The 12,968-nt window shown below is 41.6% G+C and overlaps 1 protein-coding gene across 4 annotated transcripts in view; it reads right to left on the reverse strand.

Annotated features, from left to right (window-relative positions):
• dlc1 (DLC1 Rho GTPase activating protein) overlaps positions 1-12,968 on the reverse strand; it is a 132,065-nt gene that overhangs the window by 1,647 nt on the left and 117,450 nt on the right. For all 4 annotated transcript variants that reach the window (XM_065254489.2, XM_065254490.2, XM_065254491.2 and 1 more), the window contains 10 exons: positions 12,258-12,321; positions 8,591-10,155; positions 8,022-8,201; positions 7,091-7,250; positions 6,194-6,401; positions 4,289-4,502; positions 3,836-3,950; positions 658-870; positions 324-541; positions 50-223 (listed from right to left, as the gene is read on the reverse strand). In XM_065254489.2, coding sequence (XP_065110561.1) covers positions 50-223; positions 324-541; positions 658-870; positions 3,836-3,950; positions 4,289-4,502; positions 6,194-6,401; positions 7,091-7,250; positions 8,022-8,201; positions 8,591-10,155; positions 12,258-12,321 — 3,111 coding nt within the window. The remainder of the gene's footprint in view (positions 1-49; positions 224-323; positions 542-657; positions 871-3,835; positions 3,951-4,288; positions 4,503-6,193; positions 6,402-7,090; positions 7,251-8,021; positions 8,202-8,590; positions 10,156-12,257; positions 12,322-12,968) is intronic.

Consider the following 12,968-nt stretch of genomic DNA (forward strand, 5'->3'; position numbering starts at 1 on the left):
TGTTATTATAAAAAGATGTAAAAAACTGATTGAAATGCACAGTTCTCACCTGCAGTCTGTTCTGGAGATGTGCGTAATCCGGCTTTTACTGGACCCGCAAGGTTCGATGTAATAGCGAGAGGTCATAACGTTTGCGCGAACACCCAACGTTGCTGCACTTTCGTGTTCCACCGACATGCAGACCAAAGCACACCCTCCCTTAGGCAGGTCCGTTTCCCAAGACCTAAAGCACAAAAAAAACGCTTTTAGGGTTTTGAAGTTTACACATCCTCCTGAATCAATTTTACAACAAACGTAAACAAAGTTCACGTGTTCGTAATCACCTGAGCACCACGTGATCCCTTGGTGGATGAGGCGCCATGGAGTTCCTGACGTACTGATAGACTTCCACGTTTTGCTCCAGTGTCTCTACGATCCTGCACTCAAGCAGGTCCTCATCCCAACGTTCCTGCTCCCGGAGGATTCGTTGTAGAACATCTTCCGCCGATGCGGGCACGTCAACGCATACCTTCCACTGCCGCAGAGAAGATCCGTCCTGGACCTACCACGAAAATGTAACAATCATTGACAGTTCCAGCACAATGTGACAAGTGAGATTTTAAGCAACAAGCTGAAGGCATCAGCCAAACTTGATGTGCAATAAATAAGATTTCTTACCTTCTTATACGAAAGTTCAGCATTTTCAGGAGTCGAGCATGTGTCGTAACCTTTGAACTTGTCCTTGGCTTCTTTCAGCAGGGCGTCCATAGCATCTTTGAGCAGACGCTTGTAGTCACATGGGTCGCAGTCTTCCACGAGTGACTCCATTCGCATGGGACTCAGGCCTTGTTCCATGTAAGAGTTCCTACAGCGTGACATCTCCTCTGGGATCTGAGAGACAAAGATAACGATAAATACAAAAGAAAAATAGAACATCCTTCTGAAAAATCTAACTTGGACCATTACAAATTTTCATTCTGCTCCAAAAATTTAAGATGAATGTCCAAAAGAACCAACAAGGTCTTCCTGGTTAGGCTAGTGAAGTCGACGGGGAATCTAGCACCCCAGCATCCATGATCTCCTTCAGCGGGGAAGTATTACAGAACAAATGAATTCCGAGACAAACTGCTCTTACATTGCCTACTTCATAACATGAACATATGTAAGTAAATTAACATCACTGAATTAACATAAATAAGTTCAACTTCCCCTACGGGAGCAGCCGGCAAGGAGCTCGGAATTACATCACCCATGACAAATCATGGTAATATGGATGCAGTATAAAAGCCTCATCAACCTTATACAATAAAATGCATTTGCATTGTGGGTAATTTATATTAACTGTACTAAATAGGACAAGTGGTTAAACCTCTCTTAGTGTAGGTACGAGTAAAATTAATGTCAACGGAAGGGACAGGAATGATTCATTCTGAACTGGAAGTTGCTCATCCTGTTTGTTCGCTCATCCTTGATTCACTCATTGTGTCTGAATAGTCTCTTTCTTTTTTGTTATCCGTGTTTAGCAAAAAGGATTACACAAATGGGTACAGCGGAACCAGACCTTCCCCATCACATGCAAGATGCTTATTCGCTCTATAAATAGCCCACTAATCGGAAATAATTAGATTGAGGTACATTTTTATGGTAATGGCTTTACATAATCAGATCTAATAAAGGAGTTTTATGTAATTCTCAGGGGAAAGTAGGGCAGGGGTGTATGATGAAGCAATGGGTGCCAGATTGGCACAATGCTGCTTCGTCGACCTCCTTTCAGGTCAGGTTAAACATTTTATTTTATCGGTTTTTTAAATGTCTTTTTATGATTTGATTTATTTAAGAGCATCCATCCTGACCTCGGAAAAGGTACTCAAAAGCAAGCGTGTTCCTGTGTGCATATACACCTGCTCAAAACTAATAGGTGACAATTTTGTTTGATACAAATGCTTGCCACAAATTTGTTTGTGGTAATGTTTGCCAAAGTAGCTTTTGCTCTATTTGTGTAAGGTCATGGATTTATATGCGCTAGCCAACACAAGGTCTTAACTGTACGCAAGGACAAGGTCACACTGTTTGTTACCAAAGTTAAAACCTTCTCTATGCCAAAAGTCACATGGTTTGCATTTAAAGGGACACTCCACTTTTTGTTGGAAATATGCTAATTTTCCAGCTCCCCTAGAGTTAAACATTTGATTTTTACCGTTTTGAAATCCATTCAGCTGATCTCTCGTTGTTTGGTGCTACCACTTTTAGCATAGCTTAGCACAATCCATTGAATCTTATTAGACCATTAGCATCGCGCAAAATAATATAACCAAAGATTTTTTTTTATTTTTCCTATTTAAAACTTGACTAGTACACGATGTAACTACAGAAGAGTCAAGTTTTAAATAGGAAAAATATTGAAACTCTTTGGTCATTTTTTAGCACGATGCTAATGGTCTAATCAGATTCAATGGATTGTGCTAAGCTATGCTAAAAGTGGTAGCGCCAGACCCGGAGATCAGCTAAATGGATTCCAAAACGGTAAAAATCAAATGTTTAACTCTAGAGGAGCTGGAAAACTAGCATATTTTCAAAAAAAGTGGAGTGTCCCTTTAAAATGTTACTGAAGCCAAATATCAAAATCAAAAACCCTCAAGGAATCCGAGAATCATCTTTCAGATGAGCACATTTGGAGTTATTTTAGTAAATGTCCTTGCTCTTCCAAGCTTTATAATGGTAGAAAACAGGAATCAGGGAACAACTTTGGACTTTTTGAAGCCCAAAAAAGTGCATTCATCATTCACAGAGGTAATCCAAACGGCTACAATGGGGTTAATAAAGGTCTTCTGCGGGTAATCGATGCAATTTTGTGAGAAAAATATCCATATTTCAAACTTTATATACTATAATTATTAGCTTCTGATAACGATGTCATCTTGGACTCACGCGATTCACGATGGCATTTTAGCGTAGTGAGCGTTGGTTGCCAAGGTGACCCTTGTTGAATGTCGTGAATCCAAGATGGCGTTGTTACTGGAAGCTAGTTATTACAATTTATAAAGTTTAAAATAGGGATATTTTTCTTACAAAAATCACATTGATTACCTGCAAAAGACCTTTATTAACCCCTTGGATTACTTCTGTGAAGCATGGATGCACTTTTTGGTTTCAAAGTCAGAAGTTGTTCCCTGATCCCTGTTTTCTATCGTTATAAGCTTGGAAAAGCAAGGACATTTACTAAAATAACTCTAAATGTGTTTGTCTAAAAGATGATGGACATATGTATCTCGTATTGCTTAAGGGTGAGTTAATCATGCGGTAATTTTGATAATTGGAGGGAGATTCACTTTAATAGAAAACTGCACAATGAGAGCAAAATTTGCTCCAGTGTGGGCACGTTCGCATGTGTTTTCAAGGACGATTTGTCCTTGGATGGTCATAGCGCAATTATAAACAGGATTAAATTTGACATATTAAAAAACTTAATTTATGTAGATAGTTTGGTAAGATCTAAGTGATCACAGGCGAATTAAAGAAAAGTGTTCCAAGAAGCTGTGTGAAACATTGGATTATTAGTTTTTTTTAGATGTGCAGAACGATACCTTTGTCTGAATGCTTTGTCTGCACATGATAAACGTACGATCGTGCGTGCGTTCGCCCTTCTACCTGATTGGAGAGCACATGCTCTCCTGGATATGACAAAGAAAGACATCTGGTGTGCTGCGATAAGACTACACCTTTGAACTACGGTTGCAGTTTTGACGTTCGTGACAGATAAAAGTTTTGTTTTTTTATCCAGAACCTAACTGTTTGAATGTTTACTATAGAATTATATAACTTTGCTTAAAGTAACGACATGCAGTGCTGATCTTACCAGGAAAAGCTTTCTGCACTCCTGTATCATGTGCGCTAATCCATGTGTGGCCGCCAGGTTCTCATTCAGGTCCTTTTGGTCGGGTTTCCCCAGGGTGTTTTTTCTGTTCATAACCCTGCGAAAAGGAAAAACACACAAGAAGGGATAAATGCAGGTGACATTGCAAACGCTAATCTTGATGTGACGCCTAATTTAAAGCTAGTTTTTTAGGCATTCAAAGCCTTACGTAAGTCAGTTCTCTCCCTTTCATTCACCCACCCATCCCTCCGCCTCTTCTGTTTTGATAGGTCTGTTATTCGAGCGTAACAGAGTATAATTGCAAGGTTTAGGGGTTTGAAGTAGTCACATTCCAAATATGATAGCACCTCGAGCAAAGTACAATTAAAGAGATGAGAGGAGCTACGTGCAGTGTGTTAACAGATGTTTCTCTCGACCGTACGTGCGCACACACACCTGGGTGAAGAGCTCTCCCTCCGCAGCGTGTTGAGATGGAAGAGAGAAGGAGCCAGGCACACGGCCAGGTTGGTGCAGGTCATCTGGTTTTCGTCCACGCAGGCAGTCACGTCACTCAGGAAACACAGCAAAGTCTGCAGGGCCTCGCGGTTCTCATCGGGTAACAGCAACACTGCGGCCCTCACCGCCTGCAGACGCTGTTCTTTGGGAACGTCTGAAAGAGACAGTGGATTTTTAAGGGTGTATCTCGGATATGCCACAATAACCAACACAAAGTACAAGCACATATTTTCTATATGATCAACACGTCCGCAAGTGATTTGCTTTCATGTCTCTAAATCTGCTGACAGACGCGCATTACTGAGAAAAGAGACGCTTTTAAACAGTCAACACTTTGATGTGAATTGAAATCACATATGCGGTTTTGTGTGTGAATGCTCATTGTGTCTCTTATCCTTACCCTTGGGAACGAAAGCCTGCACAAACAAAAAAACAGGCGCACACAGACCCTTTCTTGTCCGTGTGGAATGCTAAGACCTCCACTGTGGTCGGGGTCAGCTACAGTACTTGCTACAATTTTTTTGCCATTTTGGTTGTGGTAACAGATTGTTTTTATCAGGCAATATGTTTATGAGAGACGAGGTTATAAAACTTCTCTTAAAAAGTTTTATGTCATAGTATTAATATGATGAAATTCTTGAATTTCCTTGTGAATAAATATCCTATGTCACAAGGCCAACATACCTCAGATATGACTTTATGGAATACAGATGAGTATAAAACGAATTAAAATGAAATAACTTGTTCCTCCACAAGTCTAAAGGACACATCCGCTTAAACATTTTCAAATCTCTGATTCACAACCGTATTTGGTGCCCATACATGCGCACAGAAATGAGCACAACTAGACATTAATTGAAGTTTTTAGCGATTATTTCATTGTTTTACCCGTAATTGCAATCCCGATTAGTTTCCCGATTAGTTTCTCCATAACAATAAATTTACAAATGAAGAGTTTGGTTCCAAAACGCGATAAACACCATTTAAAAAAAAAAAAAGAGTTACCGCCAAAATCAGAATTGTATCAGGTCAGTATTAAAAAGTAAAATCTTAATTTTACGCAAAATCCAATATTTGCCGTGTTATTCTGTCATCTTTTCTCCATTTTTTTCCCAAAACACGAAAAACGTCAGTCCTCCTTTTCTTCAGAATGCAATAAATCTGCTCAACAAATCACAGCACACCATTCCACGCATTGTAAAGAATAATGGCGAAATTCTAGTTTTCCTCATTTACATTGTGATCAACAAATAAACAACAGCCACATGGTGGTTTTCTATGGTGGGGAAGAAACGTAAGCCATCAAAATCGAATCATTTATGCGAGAGGCACTGGGGCGAAGGAAAAATGAAAACACGTTTTTACCGAAATTAGTCAAAAGGGATTTATTGCGTTTTGGAAGCAAACTCTTCAAATGTTGTCTTTGGTTTGAAGATTCAGATACAGATTATTACAGTGAGCACACACACACACACACACACACACACACACACACACATTACAACATGTGTAAGGTATGTCTGTGTGGTGTGAAATAGCTGCGGTAACTACACACTTCCTTGTAAGTTACAACTTGGCGTTGACTCTGATAGAGATTTATTGATGCCAAAACGTCATTTGACTGCTATTTCCTGAATTGAATTTGTTTAGACTTCTTTATCTTTCAGAATGATTGAGCCATCCAAGAACAAGAATTTACAGCTATTTGCATGTTGCCCTTTGAGATACGTGTGTTTCTCTTGCATCAGAAGTCAATATTTTAAAGCACAGAATGTTTTTTTTGTACATTTTGCAATCTCCGATGCGCCATCTACATCTAGTAATGAATTGTGTGTGTGTTCTTACATTGATATATCTGCAGGAAAGTATCGGACAGTTTGCTGGTAAGCAGGGGCTCTGGAAGGTCTCGGAAGTACTGCTTTAGCATGTCGGCCACATCGTAAGCGGACTGACCCTCGTAGTTAACTCCGCCGCCACTGGCGCAGCATGATTCGTTCATTTGGCGAAGGGCTTGGATACGCGATTTCACCCCTGATTTTCTGAAGAGCCCAACCTGTGGAGAAAGATGGTAAGAGATGTATGATAAACCACCAATTACAGTTAAGTGTGTTTTGAAGTTAATCGCAGTAGGAACGTTTTCCAGTCACACAAAAAGAAATCTTAAAGGCACCTCTCGGAAAACGTCCGACCACTCCTTACATAACCCAGCCACGAAAGCAGTGGTGTCGAAAATTGTAACTATTACATAATTTGTCAGGCTGACTCTAGATGAAGAGGTTTGTCTATAGTCCATAGGTCACTTGCTCTCTCATAAGCACTTTTGGAATGGAATGTCAACCATGTGGGTAATTGTGGTAATATGTAACTAGTGGATACATCTAACCGGGAAAGACTTGCAAGGTAATTTCACCATATGTAGACTTGAATGTGCATGTGTTGAACTTAGGTATGTGTCCAGCGATAAAACAAACAGATGTCCCATGCTTGAATTTGGGTCCTGTTACGAATAATGACACTACAGGGAACGTGCAACTAAACAGCTGTTCAAATAGAGATCATTTACCTAGGTTATGACCTTGCAGTCATTTTTCCTCTACGGAACAGCTTTTAACTAATAAATAACCTGACTATTGATTTGACTATACAGCAAAACCAATTTAAGTTCAGGACGTTTTGGCATGTTTGGGCATTTTTTTTCGGACAAGCATGCACTTGTATGGTTTAATGTGCGTCACGTCTTACCTGGTCGAGGCATTGGCTCCGTAGGTAACGCATGGCTTGCTGGATACTCAGGGGCAGGGGCTGTCCGCTCCTCTGAACTATCACCTGCAGAGGAACTCCAAACACATTTCTGTCCTTGTAATCTCGAACCTTGATCCTCTTCATGAATTTAGGGACAGCCCTGTCAAGCATACAAGCATATATGTATTTATATAAATATATATATATATATATATATTTAAGTCTTGCACATGCCACATAAAGACTTAAACTGAAGTCATACACAACAAGCAATCCATGAATAATTTGCAAAGACAGCAATAATTATTTCTGAAATATCTACAGCTGAGATGGGTATTCATAGGCACAAATGGGTACATATGAGCACCACGTGTTGACAGGATGCTGGTCCACAAGTGTATGAGTCTGCAGGTCATTGTGTATTTAAGGGGAAACCTCTAGAAGCTGAGGGGCCACTTAAAGCTGTTTCCCCCTTTTAGAGTCAAAAGGATAAACACAAAGACAGCAGACAATGGTTCTGAGCAAAGGGAGAAAATGGAATTGAGCACATCCGCTTGACCGGGTGTTTGTTTTCCAACCGGCAGTGTGCATGTGTGTGTGTGGATGTCTAAAAAAAGCCAATAGCAGGATTGTCACTATCATGATTTGTGGTGGTTTCATGAGAACACATATAAAAATCTCTCAGCTGGATGTGGTGATGTGCAGATGTGTCTTGGGGGGTCTAACAGGAACAGGTCGTTCAAAAAACCAATGGCACACAACAGCTTTGTGTTTTGGAGGTCTGAGGTCAGGTAAAAAAACTGAGTAGGTGGAAAAATGCACCACAGGAAATGGAAGGAGTTTATAACCTGTGAGGTCTGTATTTGTATTGACTAGATCCTGAGGCCTAAGTAAAGAATAGAGATCAGACAGACAGAAAGTGTGTTCTCACCAGCTGAAGCCGTGTTTGTTGGTGGGTGTGTATCTCTCTAGTAGAGCAGTAAGTTTGAGCAGGCTGTATTTCTGAAGGAGGTTCATCTGCAGAACTGACTGACATCCAACTTGTAACACTGTTGACGACAGACTTGGCCTGTGGGAGGTTTGGAAACTTGGCCACCGCAGCTTCTGAGGTCTATAACATAAGCATTCATAAAAATATACCGGTTATATAAACACACTTAACTATTTACAATCCGTTTTACATAAAACACACATTGTTAACTAAGTGACTTGTTAAGATTATGCAAAAAGATATACACTCAAGCTATAGGATCAACTACAGAAATCAGGGGTTAATCTTTGAATTCCAATGGTACATTCCATTGGGATTCCGTATCCTATCCTTGTTATGTAAGGAGAGCCGTCGTGACATGCTTTTTCTCTCCCTCCCTTCCTGCATCTTAATGCATTGTTTCACAGGCATGACAGTATTCCATAGAGTACTGCCTAAGCTTCATATCACTACAGAAATATTTTAGTAAAATCAAAGACAAAGGATGTGTCTCTGTGTTTGAGTTTCACCTGTTGGTTCGTGTAAGTGATGCTCCCACGCCAGAGTCACATCTCTCGCGTCCACTGAGTGTCTCGTCCCTTTCTGTTAGTGGGTTTCCAGTGCTGTCTTGATCGCTGCAGTTCTCTTCTAAGTGGTTCTGCAGTGGGGATGATGGACAGGGAGATGCAGAATCAAGGGCTGAATCTGAATCCCCTTCTTCTTCCTCTTCGTCTTCCTCCTCTTCACCAGTTCCGGTTTCTGACCAGGCATTTACCAATTCTTGAAGGCCACTGACCCGCTCTAACACATCATCCAGTTTTGGCTCTTCTTCTCCTTCCTCATCCTCATCTCCAACTTCTGAGAAAGGAACATTGTCATAGATGCTCAATCGACTGTCTACTGAGGCAACAGAGCCCCTCTGTGGTGGTGGACGACGACATATGTTATCACCACTACAATAAGATGCCCCATCTGCAAGTGCTTTAGGAAAAGTGCCAGGTTTGTGGCCTTCAGGCAAATAGAAGAAGATCACACCTCCTTCATCTACCCTACTCTCCTCGTCTTTCATTTGTCTATTGTCCAACCTCTCACGGTTGTGCCGGTTATTCTCTGCAGTTGTGCTGGGCTCCAACCTTTTACTCTGGTGGTGCCGCTTCTCATCCTGGTCTTCCGAACGTTGCAACACAACAAAATTAAAAGGGTCAAAGCCTTCCAAGTACATTCCACCTCTTTTTGTAGACCCAGCAGCCGTGCTATGACTACGTGCTCTTGAGACCGGACTGGGTGTACTTACAGCACTCCCACTGCTGGCCTCTGACTGGCTACTCCCTGCACTCCCGCTACTTGTCTGTGTTGAATAGGAGATGCTTCTGGTTCGGTTACCATTGCGATCCAGAGTTGCGATGTCGACGCAGTTAAGGCGCCGCAGTTTGTCTTCGTCAAGACCCTCCTTTGGCACTGGCCCACTGATCTCCAGCCTACCTTGTCCAGCTTGACCTTTCTTCTTGCGTTTGGATGCCGCATTGCTGCTGCTGCGTAGCCGCAAGCTTTCCATGCGCTTCAAGAAGCTTTTTGCTCTTGAACGTGTGCTTTTTTCAGCGGCACTAGTTATCAAGCTGGGTTTTACCTCAAACGCAAAGGTACCACGATCCAATGGAGAAGGCAGCCCATCAGACAGGGAGTCTTCGTTGGCACCTGAAGTCCCAGAAGAACATACGCTAGCAACTGAGCTTGCCCTTGTTGTGGTGGCTGTGTTAGCGTTAGATATGGTCGTGGCAGGGCTGGATGGTACAGTGGTACTCAGGGATCCTTCCCGACTTCCACTACCAGCACTGTGCAGAGAACCCACCTCTGGCTGTTCACTAAGGTCTGTTAAGACGCTCTCAGAACTGACATTAACTCCCTCTTTAAGAAGGGGTCCTCTGGTAAAACGTTCATCTTGGGATAGGAAGGTAGTGAAGGAGCTTTTGTCTCCAGCCGGAGGAGAGAACACATCCAGGTCCAGCTGGTCTAGGCGAGACCAACGCTTGCTGTCCCGCTGGAAAGTCCAATGGCCACTTATGGCACATGGCTCATCCTCATCAGAATCCTCACTCTGAAATAAGAGGGAGAACTGTTATAGGACAATTAAAGAGACTTTAAGATCAGTGTAGCCAAGTTAGGTCGCACTGACATTATACTTAACCAGACCAACAGATCAATTGGCGTGTGACATTAAAGTAACACAAAATTGACTGGAGAGTAGACTCTCTCGCAGCTATTAAATGTCATAAACCAACAGGTCTGCGTAGCACACATGATGTCACACACACCTGTGTTTACTTGGGGTGGTTTGGGATGTGGTGACATGCGGCTATATGTAATTGTGTGGAGTGTTTTTTTTAGAAATTACCCCCCACATCTGAATTTCATTCATTCGCACAGGATAAGCTATTTTGTACTTTGTTCAACTAAATATGGTAGGTCTTTTGGGGTCATTTTTACTTAAAAAAAAAATACAAACATGGCCGATTCGCATGGGATTAATATCACAGACGACCTCAGCAATTATTACAAATAACTATAGGTCACCAGGCAATACTAATCCTGTGCGAATAGGGCTTAAATCAACAGATTATAACACATTATTATTTCCCCTTAATGTCATGTGTCATTTCACTATTGGACTTGGGCTTCATGTCATATGAAAGAGACCAGGTCCATTGAAAGAAAAAGCCTTTATTTGCTTATCCATGTCACAACATAGTCACATGTCCACCATTCCCCCAATCCACTTTCGTTGGATTAATCTATCTCCTCCCTCAGGGTGGTTCAGATGGAAAGATGGGGGTGGTGGACAAAAAATTCCAGGCCAGCTCTCAGGGTTTACACCCCAGCCTGAAAAGGCAGGTCTGGTCCCATCCCCCATCAATGCAATCATCCCAAGTAAACCTGAAGAACCATGTGACTGCTGGACAAAGTGGTTGAAAAGAAGGTGAAAATATTTGAGAGGAACATGCCTGTGCTGCAATGGAAGATCTTTATCACCAAATGCAGTTCTAAAGTTCTCAACCAGAATTATTTAAATAAATCATATCCTATAGAGAGTAGGGAGTTGTTAAAGCATTTAAGCAAAAAACTGGATGAAATTTGTACATTCCTAGTTAAACAGTTTACTGATCTTAGTTTAGCAGAACAGACTTCAGTCCCAAAGCCCTGACTAATCAGCAAACGCAAAACTAGTTAGCCGGTTAACAGGGGGTCGCGGGATCCAGAGGTGTTTCTTTCACGGTTCATAATAACGGAGGCGACGAAAGTCCATAAAACTGGGGTTACTTTATAGCCCCTGAGGGCAAGCCTTTGAACATAAAGAACACAGACCTGGGGAGTATCGCTCCCTTGCTGTCCCATAACATTTTTCTGATTTATTTTAGAACACTAACATGGGTGCAAATTTGAATTCATGAAGATCGTTTTGACTTTTAAAAAAACTGTAGAAATAAAGGCAATGAATACAGGAGAACCTCACAGAGGCCACCTGAACAGATCAATGCATTCCAGGCATGGTTAGTGCTTGTAGGTCTGAAAAGGCCAGATCACTTCCTCAAGTCATCCTGTGACCTCTACCTTTGACTCCATCAACACAAGATGACACCGAAGGGTCATCAGCTTTCATAAAAGGATGCCCACTTGACAACGCTGCCATTGTTTGGACTTTTACGTTTTAATGGCAGAAAAAGCCGCGGTTAGACATGATGGTTAGCTCTGTGTCGAGATTACTTAACTGGATTGTTTATTTTTACATCTCGACCCACATTTAGTTTTGAGTCATAGCTTAGGGGCAGACTGAGACTATCCAAACTCGCTCTGAAACCACAATGATAAAGTGACCAATAACTAAGCTGCGGATTGTGCATTCTCTTCCTTTTATGGTATAAAGGGGGATTTTAGGAAGTACACGGTGAGAAAATGATGACAAACAGGAGGGAAAGATAGCAGAAGGAGGACAGAAGTTACTGAAAGGCCCTCATTTGAAGCTTTGCCGCTCTGCCCTCAGGCTCTTGAAAATCATAAGAAACGAGACCTTCCTTCTAATTATCCGACACAAAAAGCAAACACGAGTTACACTCGCAGGATGAGAGAGTGAAGAGAACATGGGTGAGGTGGAAGAAGGAAAGGGTTAACAAGTAAAACAATTTAGCAAAAAAACACACTTACCCTCTTTCTCTGAGGAGTGATCTCTAATCTCATAAGAGCGCACTTGTTGAGGTTGTTGAGTCGCCTGCAATACACATAAATGTATGAGTGAAACACTGACAGTCATTTTAAAGCTGACACCTTGAAAAGAACCATGGGGACGCAAACAAAGGATAAGTCCACTCATTAGCCTACAAACAGACTTTGCCAAAGTCAAAACCCTGGACAGCAACAAAAAAGAGGGGGGTAGAGATAGATGTTAAAGAAGACGAGACCACTAATGAGCTGCTAAGGGATAAACTTCAGATTAAGGAGTAAGACAGACGGTCAGAAGAGAAAAAGGAAGAAAAGAAAAAAGAAGGTAGAAATTTGGAGTGGTGACAACAATACAACAAAAGAGACGGAAAGCTTATCCACGAAGCCACCTGGTCAGTGTCATGTGACCCTGAGTTGGGGGAATGTGTGTTTGTCTGCATCAGGGGGCTGGCACCAGAAAATGGCCTCCAGATGTCTATAAGCTCCAGCTGGGCTATGACGGAGTATCTTTATCTTAAAAAAAGATACTGAATCCTTTTCTAACGTTTACAATTAGGCATTTAGCAGACGCTTTTATCAGAAGTGATTTACATAAGTGACATTTCTTTCTCTTTTCTTTCTCTCTCTTTTCCTCTGAGAGTGTATGTGTATTCCAAATGTTTATATAGTATGGGGACAAAACTTGATTTGATAAGA

This window comes from Paramisgurnus dabryanus, chromosome 4, assembly GCF_030506205.2.
Source record: "Paramisgurnus dabryanus chromosome 4, PD_genome_1.1, whole genome shotgun sequence".
In the NCBI taxonomy this organism is placed as follows: Eukaryota; Metazoa; Chordata; class Actinopteri; order Cypriniformes; family Cobitidae; genus Paramisgurnus; species Paramisgurnus dabryanus.